The sequence below is a fragment of the Gorilla gorilla genome, chromosome 6 (genome assembly GCF_029281585.2).
Source record: "Gorilla gorilla gorilla isolate KB3781 chromosome 6, NHGRI_mGorGor1-v2.1_pri, whole genome shotgun sequence".
Taxonomy (NCBI): domain Eukaryota; kingdom Metazoa; phylum Chordata; class Mammalia; order Primates; family Hominidae; genus Gorilla; species Gorilla gorilla.
In genome coordinates, this window is record NC_073230.2 from 82,775,430 (window position 1) to 82,791,515 (window position 16,086).

General features: G+C 51.7%; 1 protein-coding gene across 2 annotated transcripts; it reads left to right on the forward strand.

Moving 5' to 3' along the window:
* The first annotated feature begins 130 nt into the window (after window positions 1-130).
* Window positions 131-16,078, forward strand: BUD23 (BUD23 rRNA methyltransferase and ribosome maturation factor). 2 transcript variants are annotated; one of them, XM_004045559.4, is made up of 12 exons: window positions 131-1,561; window positions 1,660-1,697; window positions 4,509-4,604; window positions 4,691-4,773; window positions 4,873-4,969; window positions 8,788-8,884; window positions 10,469-10,519; window positions 11,201-11,286; window positions 11,497-11,542; window positions 11,865-11,923; window positions 15,476-15,565; window positions 15,702-16,078. In XM_004045559.4, exons 1-12 carry the CDS (start codon window positions 1,514-1,516, stop codon window positions 15,754-15,756), a joined length of 846 nt encoding a protein of 281 aa, XP_004045607.1. In that variant the 5' UTR covers window positions 131-1,513; the 3' UTR covers window positions 15,757-16,078. The 2 variants fall into 2 exon arrangements, with proteins under 2 accessions (XP_004045607.1, XP_018886667.1); XM_019031122.3 differs by having other exon boundaries at window positions 1,426-1,561; window positions 1,660-1,794.
* The last annotated feature ends 8 nt before the right edge of the window (window positions 16,079-16,086 follow it).

Below are 16,086 nucleotides of genomic sequence, written 5' to 3' on the forward strand. Positions count from 1 at the left end.
CCTTATGCTCAATGACTTTTTCTCACTCCCATATGCTATCAACAGAAGGAGGAGTGCCCCAGGGGGCTGACCTTAGCGGGAGGAACGACAGGCTCTCCACCGATCCCATTCTTACCCTGGACCAGGTCTCACTTGCGGCTTGGGGAAGTCACAGAAAGACAAGTTTCGTACAACCCCAGACCTTTTCTTTTGGTAGTCAACAATTGGTCACATTGCACATTTCAAGGTTACAGAGGCCCACCGTACACATGCGGGGCAGGAGCAGATAAATCTTGCTTGGGGCTAAACAATAAAGCTACAGCGAGTGTTCCAGAAGTTGACCACATCTGGAAGCAAGAAGACTCTGGAAGAAGCACCCTAGAGACTCCAGGAACCCCCTTCACTCCTGGGCTTTCGGGACTCTACAGCGTGGGGCCTCTTTCTCAGACATCGAAAGGCCTCCTTTTCTGGACCACAGTGGAGCGATGTGCAGGTCATCGGCTAAGCTGGGCGGGTCGGGGAGGGCAGGGGGAGTACAGTTCCTTCGGATCCCAGCAAAGGTAGACTATCAATGGCCAAGGGTTCAGAAGCAGGAAAAAAGGCCGTTTCTGGGGGGATGGCTGGGGACACTCCCCTTCCCTTCTCTCTCCGATTAAATATAAAAGCCGATGATGATGAAGATTGAAAAGATGAGGAAAATGGCAGCCGTGTCTCGGGTCTCCTCCCAGCGGAGGCCTTTCATGGACCGATACTCCTGCCGTTTGCGAAGGGCCTCCCGCCGGGCCCTCAGGCGCCGTTCCCGCTCCAGTTGTTCCCCGTAGTGGGCCTGGTAGAAGGCGTCAAAGTTGAACATCGTGCGGTTGGCGCCGGGGGAGGCCCGAGAACCGTCGTGGGTCCGAGAGGTGGGCGGCGGGGTACGCGGCGAGCCGGGGTCGGGTGCGGGTGTCCTGGAGGGCCGGACGCCAGGTCCGCGCAGGTCCTCGTCGCTGAGTAGGCCGCGATCATACTTGCGACGGAGGGTGGCACTGCCCAGCACCACGTAGGCCTGGGAGATGCGCGTGAAGCGCTCGGCGGCCTCCGCGCTCCCGGAGTTGCGGTCCGGGTGGTAGAGAAAGCACTGACGGTAGTAAGCCGCCTTGATTTGGGCCTGCGTGGCTGTGGAGGGGACGCCGAGCAGATCATACAGCGCCGTGCGCGAATACGAGCAGTCGCCCTGGGAATAAGTCCTCGCTCCTAGGCCCAGGCTGGGTGCAGAATTTTGTGGAAAGCCACCGGTCTGCAGCAACCTCCAAGGTAACAGCCGCTGCCACCATCGCCAGCCCATGGCTGCCATGTTGAATTGATTCGGCAGGCGGTGCAAGAGAAACCGGCCAATGAGAGGAGTCGGTTGGTCGCCCTGTGGCCAGTCACGTAAAGGGGGGGCGGGGCGGTCGTGGGGGTGAAGCATGCGTATTACTAAGCGGTCGCTGGGCTGATGACATAAAAACCGGGTGCCGGCAGACGCCAGTCGCAGATGTGCTGCTGAGGCGTGAGAATGGCGTCCCGCGGCCGGCGTCCGGAGCATGGCGGACCTCCAGAGCTGGTAAGTCCCGGGGCCCGCGGACACCCCTCTCCCCACTTCTGCGGCCACCGCGTCTGAATTAGTCCTCTACATGCCATTTATTTTTCTCTTTTTCGCAGTTTTATGACGAGACAGAAGCCCGGAAATACGTTCGCAAGTGAGGGGAGCCTGAATACTGCGGGGCGTCCGGGGGTCGGGAAGCGGCAAGTTGCCCCTGTTGCTGGCGTTGCCCGGAAAGCCCGTAGAATTTGGGGGTGCGGGAAGGGAAGGACCCGGGTGGGTGCCGTTTCTGTCTCTGGTAAATCAACTTTAAGTTGCCGACCTCTCTGGGCCTCGGTACCTCAGCGTTGAGGTAGGGGTGATCGCGCTTGCTTTCCGTGGGTGGTTTTCAAAGTCGAATGTGACAACTTGTCCTAAGCATGTGGTAAAAGAGGCGCTGGGCGGTGGGTACGGGCGAGGGGTCAGTCCTGGTGGGGGGAAGGAAGTAATGGCCGTAGGATGCTTATCGTGGCGCCTTGTTGCCAATAAATCTCCAAGACAGCAGTTGGTGTGTTATTGTCTGAATTTCATAGAGGGTAGTTTGTATAACTACTGAGTTGTAGCCAGGTGGGGGTGGCTCACGCGTGTAATCTCAGCAATCCCAGCACTTTGGGAGGCTGAGGCGGGAGGATCGCTTGAGCTCAGGGGTTCGAGACCAGCCTGGGCAACGTAGCGAGCCCCCGTCTCCGCAAGTAATAAAAAAATTAGTCGGGTGTGGTGGCTCCCCTCTGCCTCTCCAGTAGTTGGGACCACAGGCGCGCGCCACTACGCCTGGCTTTTTTTTTTTAATTTTTGTAGCGATGGGGTCTCGCTGTGTTGCCCAAGCCCAGGGCTCAAGCGATCCTCCCGCCTTCGTCTCCCGAACTGTTGGGATTGCAGGCGTGAGCCAGCGCACCTCGAGTCGTTAAAAAAAAAAAAAAAGGGGGGGAATGGGGGCGGGGGGAAGCTGGCGCGGTGTCTCACGCCTGTAATCCCAACACTTTGGGAGGCCGAGGCAGGCGGATCACCTGAGGTCAGGAGTTCGAGACCAGCCTGGCCAACATGGCGAAACTCCAGCTCTACTAAAAATGGAAAAAATTAGCCGGGCGCGATGGCGGGTTTCTGTAACCCCAGCTACTCGGGAGGCTGAGGCAGGAGAATAGCTTGAACCCGGGAGGGGGAGGTTGCAGTGAGCCGACATCACGGCACTGCACTCCAGCCAGGGCGACAGAGCAAGACTTTGTTTCAAAAAAAAAAAAAAAAAAAGAAAGATACTTTGTGGTTTTTCCATGTTCTCTCACTGAGAGACTAGCCCTATTTCAGTAAATGGTTACTGGCCGGGCGCTATGGCTCATGCCAGTAATCCCAGCCCTTTGGGAGGCGGAGGCGGACGGATCACCTGAGGTCAGGAATTCCGAGACCAACCTGGCCAACATGGTGAAATCCCGTCTCTACTGAAAATACAAATATTAGCCGGGCCTACGGGAGGCTGAGGCAGGAGAATCACTTGAACCTGAGAGGCAGAGGTTGCAGTGAGCTGCGATCGCACCACTGCACTCCAGCCTTGGCGACAGAGTGAGACCCTGACTCAATAAATAAATAAATAGCTATTGGATAGTTTATTTTTTTTAGGGACAGGGTCTCTCTGTTGCCCAGGCTGGAGTGCCATGGCATGATCCCTGCCGACTGCAGCCTCAAGCCATCCTCCCCAGTAGCCGGAACTAGAGGCATTCGCCACCACACCGGCTGAAATAGCTTGATAATTTTTTGTGCTTGTGAGACAGGCTCTCATTCTATCGCCCAGGCCGAAGTGCTGCAGTGGCTGCAACCTCGCCTCCCGGGTAGTTGGAACTACAGGCGCGCCTCCTCGCGCCCGGCTAGTTTGTGTAATTTTTTTGTAGAGAGGGAGTTTTGCTATGTTGCCCAGGGATCTGGTAAGTTGCTCACGGGATCCATCCGCCTTGGCCTTCCAAAGTACTGGGATTATAGGCGTGAGCCACCAGGCCCGGTACTAGCTGATGACTTTTTATGTCGATTATATGTTGAAGTGATATTTTGAACGTATTGAGTTAATGGAAATACGTTATTAAATATATGGGGTTAAAAATATGACTCCAGAGGCCGGGCGCGGTGGCTCACGCTTGTAATCCCAGCACTTTGGGAGGCCGAGGCTGGCGGATCACAAGGTCAGGAGATCGAGAAATCCTGGCTAACATGGTGAAACCCCGTCTCTACTAAAAATGCAAAAAAAAAAAAAAATTAGCCGGGCGTGGCGGCGGGCGCCTGTGGTCCCAGCTGCTGGGGAAGCTGAGGCAGGAGAATGGCATTAACCCGGGAGGCGGAGCTTGCAGTGAGCCGAGATCGTGCCACTGCACTCCAGCCTGGGCGACAACAGAGCAGGACTCCGTCTCAAAAAAAAAAAAAAATATATGACTCCAGTTTCTTTTACCTGTTTCTTTAAGTTTCTTCTTGACTGGCTATTGGGAAGCCATGCGTGGCTCACATTCTGTTTCTCACGGACAGTGCTGCTGTAGGTTTTTGTGCATTGTTGATCCTTCTAGATGAGAGAAACTATGGAGAATAATTTTTGGAGAAAATGTTTTCAACAAGTGCTAGAGCAGCCCAGCGTAATAGAGTTACAGATCCCAGTGGTTGTTTATTACTAGCTAAGTGATTTGCTTTTACACATCTGCTTGGCAGCTGGTGCAGTGATAAGTTGTTACCACAAAATAACATGGTCCTGAATTACATGGAATTTTTGGGGTCACTTTCAAATGGTTGAATTTGTTGATCCCAACTTAGAAGGGGTCAGAAAATAGTACCTCGGGATGATTGATTCGTTTTTTGTTTGTTTTTAACTTGGCTTTTTTTTGTTTTTTGTTTTTTGGTCTGGGGGAAGTATTCACCCAGAACTCCTTTACCATGTCCACTTGTGTTTCTGCCTTCCCAGCTCACGGATGATTGATATCCAGACCAGGATGGCTGGGCGAGCATTGGAGCTTCTTTATCTGCCAGAGAATAAGCCCTGTTACCTGCTGGATATTGGGTGAGATTCTGGGGCCTGGTTCAGATTGTCTAAGGTGGTGAAGTGTCTTTGCAAACTGACCCTGAGTGTCTGGTCATGTCTTCCAGCTGTGGCACTGGGCTGAGTGGAAGTTATCTGTCAGATGAAGGGCACTATTGGGTGGGCCTGGATATCAGCCCTGCCATGCTGGGTAAGTATGTCCTGTCTGGCACCAGGGTGGATTACCCTGATGGGTGTGGAGAAGCCACAGGTATTGTCTCTTTCTCTGACTGCCTTTTCTCTAATGTAGATGAGGCTGTGGACCGAGAGATAGAGGGAGACCTGCTGCTGGGGGATATGGGCCAGGGCATCCCATTCAAGCCAGGCACATTTGATGGTTGCATCAGGTGAGGGTCTTTAATTCCTGCTTTTATTTATTTAGAGACAGGGTCTCACTTTGTCACTTAGGCTCTAGTGCAGTGTCTGTGATTATGGCTCACACTGCAGCCTCCACCTCCTGGGTTCAGGTGATCTGCCCACCTCAGTCTCCTGAGTAGCTGGGACTACAGGCCCACACCACCGTACCTAGCTAATTTTTTGTTTTTTTGAGATGGAGTCTTGCTCTGTCACCAGGCTGGAGTGCAGTGGTGTGATCTTGGCTCACTGCAGCCTCCGCCTCCCAGGCTCAAGCGATTCTCCTGCCTCAGCCTCCCAAGTAGCTGAGATTACAGGAGCACGCCACCACACCCAACTAATTTTTGTATTTTTAGTGGAGGTGAGGTTTCACCATGTTGGCCGTGATGGTTTCAATCTCTTGACCTTGTGATCCACCCTCCTCGGCCTCCCAAAGTGCTGGGATTACAGGTGTGAGCCACCGTGCACAGCCTAACTTTTTTTGTATTTGTTGTAGAGATGGGTTTTTGCCATGTTGCTCAGGCGATCCACCCACCTGGGCCTCCCAAAATGCTGGGATTACAGGTGTGAGCCACCCTGGCCTCTTTCTTCCTGCTTTTAGTCCTGCAGGCCAGTGCCTCCCAAACCTGGCTGTGCAGCAGACTCACGCAGATATTTACAAATACACATCCCATGGGATTTTCAGATTTACAAGGTTAGAGCAAGGCCCAAGAGTGTATTTTTTTGGATTCTAAAACTTTGCAGTCTGGCCAACACGGTGAAACCCAGCCTCTACTAAAAAGACAGACATGGTTTTTTTTTTTTTTTTTTTGAGATGGAGGCTCTCTCTGTTGCCCAGGCTGGAGTGCAGTGGCGGGCTCTCGGCTCACTGCAAGCTCCACCTCCCGGGTTCAAGCCATTCACCTGCCTCAGCCTCCCAAGTACTTGGGACTGCAGGCGCCCACCACCACGCCCAGCTAATTTTTTTGTATTTTTAGTAGAGACGGGGTTTCACCATGTTAGCCAGGATGGTCTCGATCTCCTGACCTCATGATCCGCCTTCTTCGGCCTCCCAAAGTGCTGGGATTACAGGCGTGAGCCACCGCGCCCAGCCTAAAAAGCTAGACATGGTGGTGGCCACCTGTAGTCCCAGCTAGCTACTCAGGAAGCTGAGGTAGGAGAATTGCTTGAACCCGGGAGGCGGAGGTTGCAGTGAGCCGAGTCCATGCCATTGCACTTCCAGCCTGGGTGACAGAGCAACACTTCATCTCAAAAATAAAACTTGTCTACTATTGCGATTATTTTGCATTGCCGGGTTCGGGCACCACTGGTACAGATTCTGTGTCAGCTTTGTGTGTCTGGTGGGGCAGAGGAGGTGGTCTTTTAGCCTCTAGCGGCCATTTTATGGGCCCCAGCCATCTTGTGGGCCCCAGCAGCCATCTTACTTTATTTGCCAACAGATAACTGGTAGAGAGCATCTGGACTTGCTCTAATCTCTTAAGTGCTTCACAGTCCTTTCTCTGTAATCAGAGTCGGGTTAAACATCTGCATAGCACTTCAATAACAGATCTTAGAACATTAAAATTGATTAAGTTTTTCTTAGGCTGCTGTGATCAGTTCTGTTTAGTTTTTGGTGTGGTGTGGGAGTGAAGGTGAGAAAATAGGGGAGGAAGTTACAAATCATTACTTGCAGGGGAGACTTCCTTTGGTTACCCTAAGTTGAGTGGTGGGGATGTGAAGTGGGGAGCCAGGTGAGAGGTAAAAATTCAGATTAGAAGATTTTCCTTTTACATCTAGGAACAAGACCCAGGGGGGTTGGGGAATAATTTCAAGGGTAGCAGATGCTTTTTGGTAATGGTCAGATGAGGTGTTTTAAGCTGTGAAAAACCGAAGGCCAGCAGTATGGTCTGTATGTTTCGGAAGGGGATGGTCAGTTTTGTTTGTCTTCGGGGAGAGGTGAGATGGTATAGCAAACTGTTTTTTTGGAGACGGAGTCTCACTGTATTGTCCAGACTGGAGTGCAGTGGCACGATCTCGGCTCACTGCAACCTCCGCCTCCTGGGTTCAAGGGACTCTCCTGCCTTAGCCTCCCGAGTAGCTGGGATTACAGGTGCTCACCACCATGCTTGGCTAATTTTTGTATTTTAGTAGAGATGGGATTTCACCGTGTTGGCCAGGCTGGTCTTGAACTCCTGACTTCGTGAACTGCCCGCCTCAGCCTTCCAAAGTGTTGGGATTACAGGCGTGAGCCACCGCACCCGGCCCAGACTTTTTTTTTTTTTTTTAAACATTTGCTACATGTAAGGCGTACAAGGTGCTGTGGAGTACAGGGAAATGAAACAGTTTCTGCGTGTAAGACTCTCCATGGTTTATTAGGTGCTTTAGGACATGGACCAGGCAACTGAATATAAGGGCATGAGTGGTGTGTGCCCTAGGGAGTCATGGGGCTGCCAGAGCACAGGAAAGCCTTGGGTGGAGGGGCTGCACCTTGAAGGCTGGGAGGAATTTGGATAGTCAAGGAGAGGGTTTCTGAGTGAGGGAACAGTGGGCAGAGGCACAGATGCCGGTGGGAAAGGGGTCTGAGATGAGAGGGATGAACGAGAGATTCCACGGAAGATGGGGTTGAGTGTGGTTGCTTCCTAGAAGGCGCTTAAGTGTGTCCTAAGAAGTTTGGGCTTGATGGAGTAGATGATGGGGAGTTGGCAGGTGACGGGATCAGATGTGTGTTTAAGGAAGGTGATTTTCTGGTGGAAGAGGAGAGAGAGTTAGGTGGAAGCATTTGAGCTGGTAGCACTGAGCATTGGTGGGGGGAAGTGAAAGTTGGGAGAAGCTGTGGGACAAGCCAGTGGGGTGGAGGTAGGGCTCTGTGTGTGTACAGCAGGGCGGAGGGGAAGGGCAGGAAGGAAGACATAGTGACTGCTTGAGGTTTTATTTATTTATTTTTTGAGATGGAGTCTTGCTCTGTTGTCCAGGCTGGAGTACAGTGGCACAAGGCTCACTGCAACCTCTGCCTCCCAGGTTCAAGTGATTCTTCTGCCTCAGCCACCTGAGCAGCTGGTATTAAAGGCACATGCCACCAAGCCCAGCTAATTTTTGTATTTTTAGTAGAGACGGGGTTTCACCGTGTTGGTCAGGCTGGTCTCGAACTCCTGACCTCAAGTGATCCACCCATCTCAGCCTCCCAAAATGCTGGGATTACGGGTATGAGCCAATGCACCTGGCTGCTTGAGGTTTTAAATCTGGGGGTTGTAAAGACACTTAACGGGTAGAGTGGAAGGGAGTGATTTAGGAGGAAGGGTGATGGGATGGCTGTGTGTATGTGAGTAGTCTAAAGCCTGTTTCCTTGGATTGGAGGAAGGGAACAAGGAGGGGTGTGTGGGCAGACAGCCTTGACATGGAGGACTTTTCAACTCAAGATGCAGATGGAAACAAGGTGGAGGAAAGGTTTCTTGGGACTAAGGGACATAAATGCTGTCCTTCTGTATGTCCTATTTTTCCAGTGTTGTAGAGTCATGACCTGCAGTGGACCTGCACTTTTTTTGTCTTTAAATTTTTAAATTTAAAAATACTTTAAGTAGAGATGGGGTCTTGCTATGTTGTCCAGGCTGGTTTGAAGTCCTGGCCTCAGGCAATTCTGTCTTGGCCTTAGAAAGTGCTGGGATTACAGGGCGTTGAACCACTGTACGTGGCCTCAACCTGCACTTTCTAAGAAGGGAAGCTGGGAGGAGGGGTTTCTCTTGGAGAGCCAGGACGGATGATGTCAAGAGGCTTGAAGTGGTTGGGGGAGCAACGTGGATTGCTCCGTTGCCTGACTAGGTCCCTTCCTTTTTAGCATTTCTGCTGTGCAGTGGCTCTGTAATGCTAACAAGAAGTCTGAAAACCCTGCCAAGCGCCTGTACTGCTTTTTTGCTTCTCTTTTTTCTGTTCTCGTGAGTATAAGATCTTCTCCCCATCTGGGTTAGCTGCCTGTCCCTCCCTAGCCCTGCAGGTAGAGTGAGGAAATTGAGGTGTCCCATGATGGGTAAGCTACTCATATGGGACCGCATGGGGTGGCAGGACCTTACTGTGGTTACTTGTGTCCAGGTCCTCAGCCTAAATGGAAGTTCAAGCTCAGTGGACTGATATACTCTAATCAAACCCAGAAGTCACTGATACCAAAATCGGAGACCAATTTATTAACTTGTAATAGGGCCTACTTCTGTTGATTGGTATTCCTATGTCTATTGCGCTGAGTTTTAATCAGAAGTTGGTTTGGGGGCATGGACTGAGCAGAGTGAGAACAGAGATGTCGTGTCCGGACCATCCAGAGGGGTACCTTCCAAAGTGCTCACATCCTTCTGACTCCTCACTTATCCCTCCTCCTAGTGCTGATCCTTTTCTTCGGATGAGGAACAGGATAGTTATTTACTGCAAAGAGAGCCTTTATTAGCTTTGTCTTCTAATTAATGATGTTAATTTCAGTTGTTCACTAGGATTAGCTGATAGTCTGAGATTTTAAGTCTTAAAAATGAGTTCTTTTTAAATTTTGTTTTTTGAGACAGACTTTTGCTTTGTTGCCTGGGATGGAGTGCAATGGTGTGATCGTAGCTCACTGCGCCCTCGAACTCCTGGGCTCAAGTGATCCTCCTGCTTCAGCGTCTCAAGTAGTTTGGACTACAGGCACACACCACCATGCCAGGCTAATTTTTTACTTTTTTTTTTTTTAAGAGATGGGGTCTACCTATGTTGCCCAGGCTGGTGTTAAACTCCTGGCTTCAAGCAGTCGTCCTGCATCAGGCTCCCAAAGTGATGGGATTATAGGCGTAAGCCACTGTGCCCAGCTTAAAAATGAGTCTGTTTTGAAGGATCTGAGTGGTTTTTGCCTCCTTAGCCTGGTCTAGCCCACCCCTAGTTTTCCTGGGGTGGACTGCACCTGCCGATCTGGCCGCTGGTCTTTCTTGGGGTGAACTGCCCCTGCTGATGTGGCTGCTGGTCTTTCCTGGGGTGAACTGCCCCTGCTGATGTGGCCGCTGGCCTTTCCTGGGGTGGACTGCGCCTGCCTATCTGGCCGCTGGTCTTGTGTGTCACATGAGTTCTTCTCCTGGCACACTGGGTTAATATTTTAGTTCCGAGGTCCTTTGTGTTTCCTCTTCTCCCTGCTGGAAGGCTCTTCCCCTATACGTTTAAATAGCCAGCTCCTCACTCCATTCAAATCTCTGCTCAAGTATCCATCTGAAACAGGCCTTTTTGGAACCAAAAGTAAACTGAACTGAAAGGAAACTCTGTCACTTTGTCTAATTCCTCTTTTTGGAACAAAGAAAAAATTTGCTACTGTGAATTAGTTGCCTCCCCTACTAAAACGTGAGCTCCAAAGTTCAGGGTGATCTCTTTTGTTCATACTATCCCCAGCCCTAACAATGCCTCACACATAATGGAAATTCAGGAAATACTCGGTGAATGAAGGAAGAGAGGGGTGTCCAGGCCCTAAGCTCATGCAGTCATTTGTAAGACAGTGATGTTCCTGTTTCTTTCAGGTCCGGGGATCCCGAGCTGTCCTGCAGCTGTACCCTGAGAACTCAGAGCAGGTGAGTCCCTCGGCTACTGGGTGTGCAGGGGAGTGGGGGGACTCAATAAGTAAGCTGTCCTGGGGAAGCGACAAAGAATCTTATGCAGATTGGCAGGAAAAGGAGGAAACATGCACCCTAGTGTGGCCCCTGATGGCACATTTGACAACCTGATATCCTAAGGGGGTGGCATCTGTGGAGGTGGGGTGGGATGCCTTCTCTTGGCAGATGACATGGTATTACAGATAAGGTGATGCGACTGATTTCCATAACCGAATAAGTAAATGCCATTTAGGAAGGGTGAGAGGGCACCGACAGTTCTCCATTGTGTGATGTATAATTAAGGAATGGCGGAGTAGGATGTAGATGTTGAAATATAAGTGAAGAGCTGTTCCTGACTAATAACATGAATGACTCTGGATTCCAATTGGTGGCCATCTCCCTAAACTTGAGTGGGGAGCTGGGTCCCTGCACTGGAAAGTGAGAATGAGGGGAGTTGCTTTGTTCTGTAATTCTCCTGAGGGAGATGTGGGCCATGCCAGATTCTAGCCTGTACTTTTCTCTACGTGGCTTACAGCGACCTTAAGTTCTCCCAGGCAGGATTTGTCCTGGAGCAGACTGGCTTCTGAAGGAGGGGAGGGAGGTGAAGCTGTCTGCTCCTCTCAACCTCCGCTCCCTGACCCGCTGCCTTTCTTTCCTCAGTTGGAGCTGATCACAACCCAGGCCACAAAGGCAGGCTTCTCCGGTGGCATGGTGGTAGACTACCCTAACAGTGCCAAAGCAAAGAAGTGAGCGCTGGGGGCCAGTGTGCTGCCTGGGCTGCAGGAGGGAGGGTAGTGGCATAGCCCTTTCAGGCCACTCAGTGGTGCAGAGGAGTGCTGGGGTGTGGGTCACCAGGGTCCAGGCAGGCGGAGGGGGGTGCGGGTGGGGGAGCTGAGGGCTTGTCTCCCTGTGGGGCTTTCTCCACCCAACCCTCACTTTGCACTTTGTCCTTTCAGATTCTACCTCTGCTTGTTTTCTGGGCCTTCGACCTTTATACCAGAGGTGAGGGACACTGGGTTTGCAGGCAGGCCTGTGTCTTTTGACTTCCAGGCAGTGGGGCTTAGCCTGCAGAGCCTGCTGGGAGAACACTGGTGGGGAAGCAGGGCCCAGCCCCAGAGTGCAGACCCTGGAGTGCTCACATCCTCTGGAATCTGGAGGCAGAGACCTCTGCTCTTCAGGTCCCAGAAAGGCATGTCAGTTCCTTCTCGTGGGACTGGACCTCGTCCCTGTCGGAAGGGTCAGGCCTGGGTGCCTGGACTTCTGGAGTGGGGCAGATGGTTTGAGAACTCTCCAGGGTGACCTGAGTGCACTTTGGTTCCTGCAGGGGCTGAGTGAAAATCAGGATGAAGTTGAACCCAGGGAGTCTGTGTTCACCAATGAGAGGTAAAGCAACTGCTGAAGCCTGCCCCGGCTGCAGCGGGGGCTGCCACATTTGTTAGACATGGACTTTCTCTCTGCCCTCACCCAAGCCTCTCAGGTCACATGCAGCAGGGACACCAAGGTGACGGTAGAAACATCAGGCCCCATTTGGACTGTGCCTGTTTGGGGCTAGGGGTTTGGGGTCCTGGATGTCTGCATGCAGCCATGCAGCCTGGACTCCCTTTGTGAGCCCACACATGCCCCTTCCCCTTGCCACGCCTGGCAGGTTGTCTCCTTCTTTTCTGATGCTGCCCTCCACCTGCATCCGGGACCCTCTCCCTTGGGTGCTGTGGCTCTCCCTTCCTTCCTGCATCCTCATCTTGACTCTCCTGGGTCACTGCTGTCGGCACACAGACATGCTGCACAATTTCTCCTTTTCTAGAAAAGTTCCTTCCTTAACCCCATAACAACAACTAACCACCCCATTGTTGCTTCCCTTCATAGCAGAACTCAGACCTGCCTCTTCTTCCCCTCCCACCATTCTCTCAATCCACTTCTCAGGCTGACAATTCTGTCTCATCACAAATTGTTCTTGTCAACTCCACCACCAATTTCCGTCAAGCCACATCTGGTCACTTGTGACTTTTTTTCATGTCCTTAATGTGCCTGCTCGGTAGGGTCAAATACAGCAGTGCGCTCCCTCCTTGACGCTTCCTTCACTTGGCCTTCCACCCACCGTCGTGGTTTCCTCAGCCTTCCTGGCTGCTCCTCACTCCACTGCTGCTTCCTCCTCGAGTGCTGGGCCCAGCCTGGATTGGATCCCTTCTCTACCTGTGGTGCTGTAAATGCCAGCCGGAAGGTCCTAATTCCCAAATGTGTATCTTCAGTCTCTTGCCACCTGGGGTTTCCCAATGCCTCCTCAGTGTCTATACCTGGAGTTTCCACGGGTAGTCTCTCTCTGTTACCCAGGCTAGAGTGCAGTGGTGGAATCTTAGCTCACTGCAGCCTCGAACTCCTGGGCTCAAATGATCCTCCTGCCTCAGACTCCCAAGTAGCTGAGACTACAGGTGCATGCCACCATGCCTGGTTAATTTTTAAAGTTTTTGGTAGAGATGAGGTCTTGCCATGTTGTTCAGGCTGATCTTGAACTCCTGGCCTCAAGCAATCCCCCTGTCTCGGCCTTCCAAAGTTCTGGGATGACTGATGTGAGCCACCATGCCTGGCCATCCTCCATTCTTTTTTTTTTGAGATGGAGTCTCACTCTTTCCCCCCGGGCTGGAGTGCGGTGGCTTGATCTCGGCTCACTGCAACCTCTGCCTCCCAGGTTCCAGCGATTCTCTTGCCTCAGCCTCCCGAGTAGCTGGGATTGCAGGCGCCCGCCCAACTAATTTTTTGTGTTTTTAGTAGAGACAGGGTTTCACCATGTTGGCCAGGCTGTTCTCAAACTCCTGACCTCGTGATTCGCCCGCCTCGGCCTCCCAAAGTGCTGGGATTACAGGTGTGAGCCACTGCGCCCGGCCTCATCCTCCATTCTTTACCATTCTTGATCATTCCTGTCTTTCCCTACATTTCACATCTTGTCAGCCTGTCATTGAGCCCTGCTGTCCGTCCCTCAGTGTGTATCCCCATGCTGACCCTCCCTGCTTCCAACGAGCCTAATCCAGCACTGCCCCTAGCCTGGATTGCTGAACAGCTGCCTGTGTTGTCTCCCTGCCTTTGCAGTCTTTGCCTCTTTCAGATTATTTTCTGCATAGCAGCAAGACTGGTCGTCTTCTTTTTTTCTAAAATGTAAGTTGTATCTTGTCATTGCTCTTTCAGTGTCTTCATTGCAGTTTCGCTCCCCGCTCATGTTGATTTTCCTTAACACCCTTCACTGCTCTAAGTCATACACATACCAGTTGACTTGGTTATTATTTGTATCTCCAGCTAGAGTGAAAACTTGGTGAGGACTGGTATTATATCCCTGACATTAAAAATAGTGTCTTGTTAGTAAAAAGTGCTCAGCATTTTTCTGAATGAATAATTGATTATAAGGTAGTGAAGAGGGAGGTTATATCTGAGTTCCAGTTGACATGAGGGAAAGGTCTTAAGACCTTTAAGACATTTAAGAGGAAAAATGAGCCCAAAATGCATGTGTTTGGAAGGCCCACAGCTGGGCACAGCCATGCATGTTCCTCACGTCCACCATAGGTTTATGCTGCCTGACCCCTTGGGTCTTTGCTCATTTCCCTTAGTTTCCCTAGTCCATTCCCCATGGGGAGCTGGGACCCTTCTGGATGACCTCTTCTCTGAGGCGCCCATCTCGTGCTCCCAGGGAGCACTCCCATCTCCTCCCTCCCAGGGGAAGTACACATTGCCTTATCTCCATGTGTCTTAGGATCCTTCTTGTCCTTACACTCGTGTCTTCAAACGACATGTCCTAAAAGTAAATGTGGGTAAGTTGAATGACCTGAGCATCCATTCCTCAGCCATTTAAAAAGCAGGGGTAGTGCCACCTATCTTGGCAGTGTGTTGAGGGTGCCCAGCACGTACCTTGCCATCCCTCGTTCTGTAGGCTCTCACTTCCAGTTCCTCAGATGAGGTACAGGGCAGGGAGGAGCCTCTCCCGTTACTGTCATCTCAGTCTAACCACATTCAGGACACTTGTTTATTTTAAATAAACAGGTGAATTAAGAAAAAGTTTTTTAAGCCTTTACCTAATCAGTCTCCAGGCTCTCTTTTTGGCCTGTTCCTCCCTTCCTCCTGGCCGCCTCCCTCCCATGCCTCTCATGTGCCTCCTGCAGGGCTGGGCCCCCACTTCTCTTGGGACCTGTGCTTTGGGGCACTCCCCGTCTTCACCTCCTTCCTTTAGCTCCATTGATGACTTTCCCCCTTGCTGCTTCTCCCGTGGCTCACCTCTTGCCCCCTGGTTCGCCACTCTGCCCTCACTTTGTACTCCTTGTAGAATCTTGAGATGACTCCTTCTGTGTCCCCAGCCCTGCTCTGCAGCTGCTCCTGCTTTGTGCTGGCTCATCAGGCTCAGGCATCCGAATGAAAGCTCCTTGGCTTGCCCTGTCTCTGGTTTCTACGGATGGTCACAGGGGTCTTCGGGGTTACCCCGCCCTCTTTCCTTCTTCCCTCACACCCCTCAGTCCTTCCTTTTCAGCCCCTCCTTTCCATCCCTGTCTTCCTGCCCCCAAGCTGTGGGACCCTAAGCTCCTGCTGTGAACTGTCGACTGTGCTCTTGAAGTCTAGGTGATGATGTGTCATTGCATTGGTAGAAAGCGGCCTGCTTACTGCTGCTTAGCTGCTTCCCGAAGAGGGAACAGACTGCTCGCTGGCGTTTAGGTCTCCATGCCCCGCCCAGCTCTCTCCTCCTCTGCCCACCCAACAACCTCTGTGGCCCGGGTGGATGTTATCAGGAAGGAGGGTGTCCAGAGTGGGGACTTGTGTTATAGGGAAGGTGGAGCATTTGAGAGAAGGGGCATCCGAGGCCACCAGACTCGGAGGTAAGCTTGCCATGGATTCACATGGGGGCCAGTCGGGCAGCCCCATCCATCAGCTGTCCATCAGCTCATAGCTGTGTCTCCGCCACAGGTTCCCATTAAGGATGTCGAGGCGGGGAATGGTGAGGAAGAGTCGGGCATGGGTGCTGGAGAAGAAGGAGCGGCACAGGCGCCAGGGCAGGTGAGTGCCAGCCTGGGAGCTGGCAGGGTGGGTGGAGGGTGGATGACTATTGCCATGAAGAGCTTCCCTGCATTTGAAGGGTCCAGGGCTGCTTTGATCTTTTTTTCTGAGACTGTCCTATTCCTTTTCTGCACAGGGAAGTCAGACCTGACACCCAGTACACCGGCCGCAAGCGCAAGCCCCGCTTCTAAGTCACCACGCGGTTCTGGAAAGGCACTTGCCTCTGCACTTTTCTATATTGTTCAGCTGACAAAGTAGTATTTTAGAAAAGTTCTAAAGTTATAAAAATGTTTTCTGCAGTAAAAAAAAAGTTCTCTGGGCCGGGCGTGGTGGCTCACACCTGTAATCCCAGCACCTTGGGAGGCTGAGGTGGGAGGATCATTTGAGGCCAGGAGTTTGAGACCTGCCTGGGTAACATAATGAAACTTCCTTTCCAGGGAGAAAAAAAAAAAAAAAAAAGCTCAGAGCATCTTATTTTGTTTAAAGGCAAGAAATAAAATTTCCTTTTGTGGAGCTCTGGC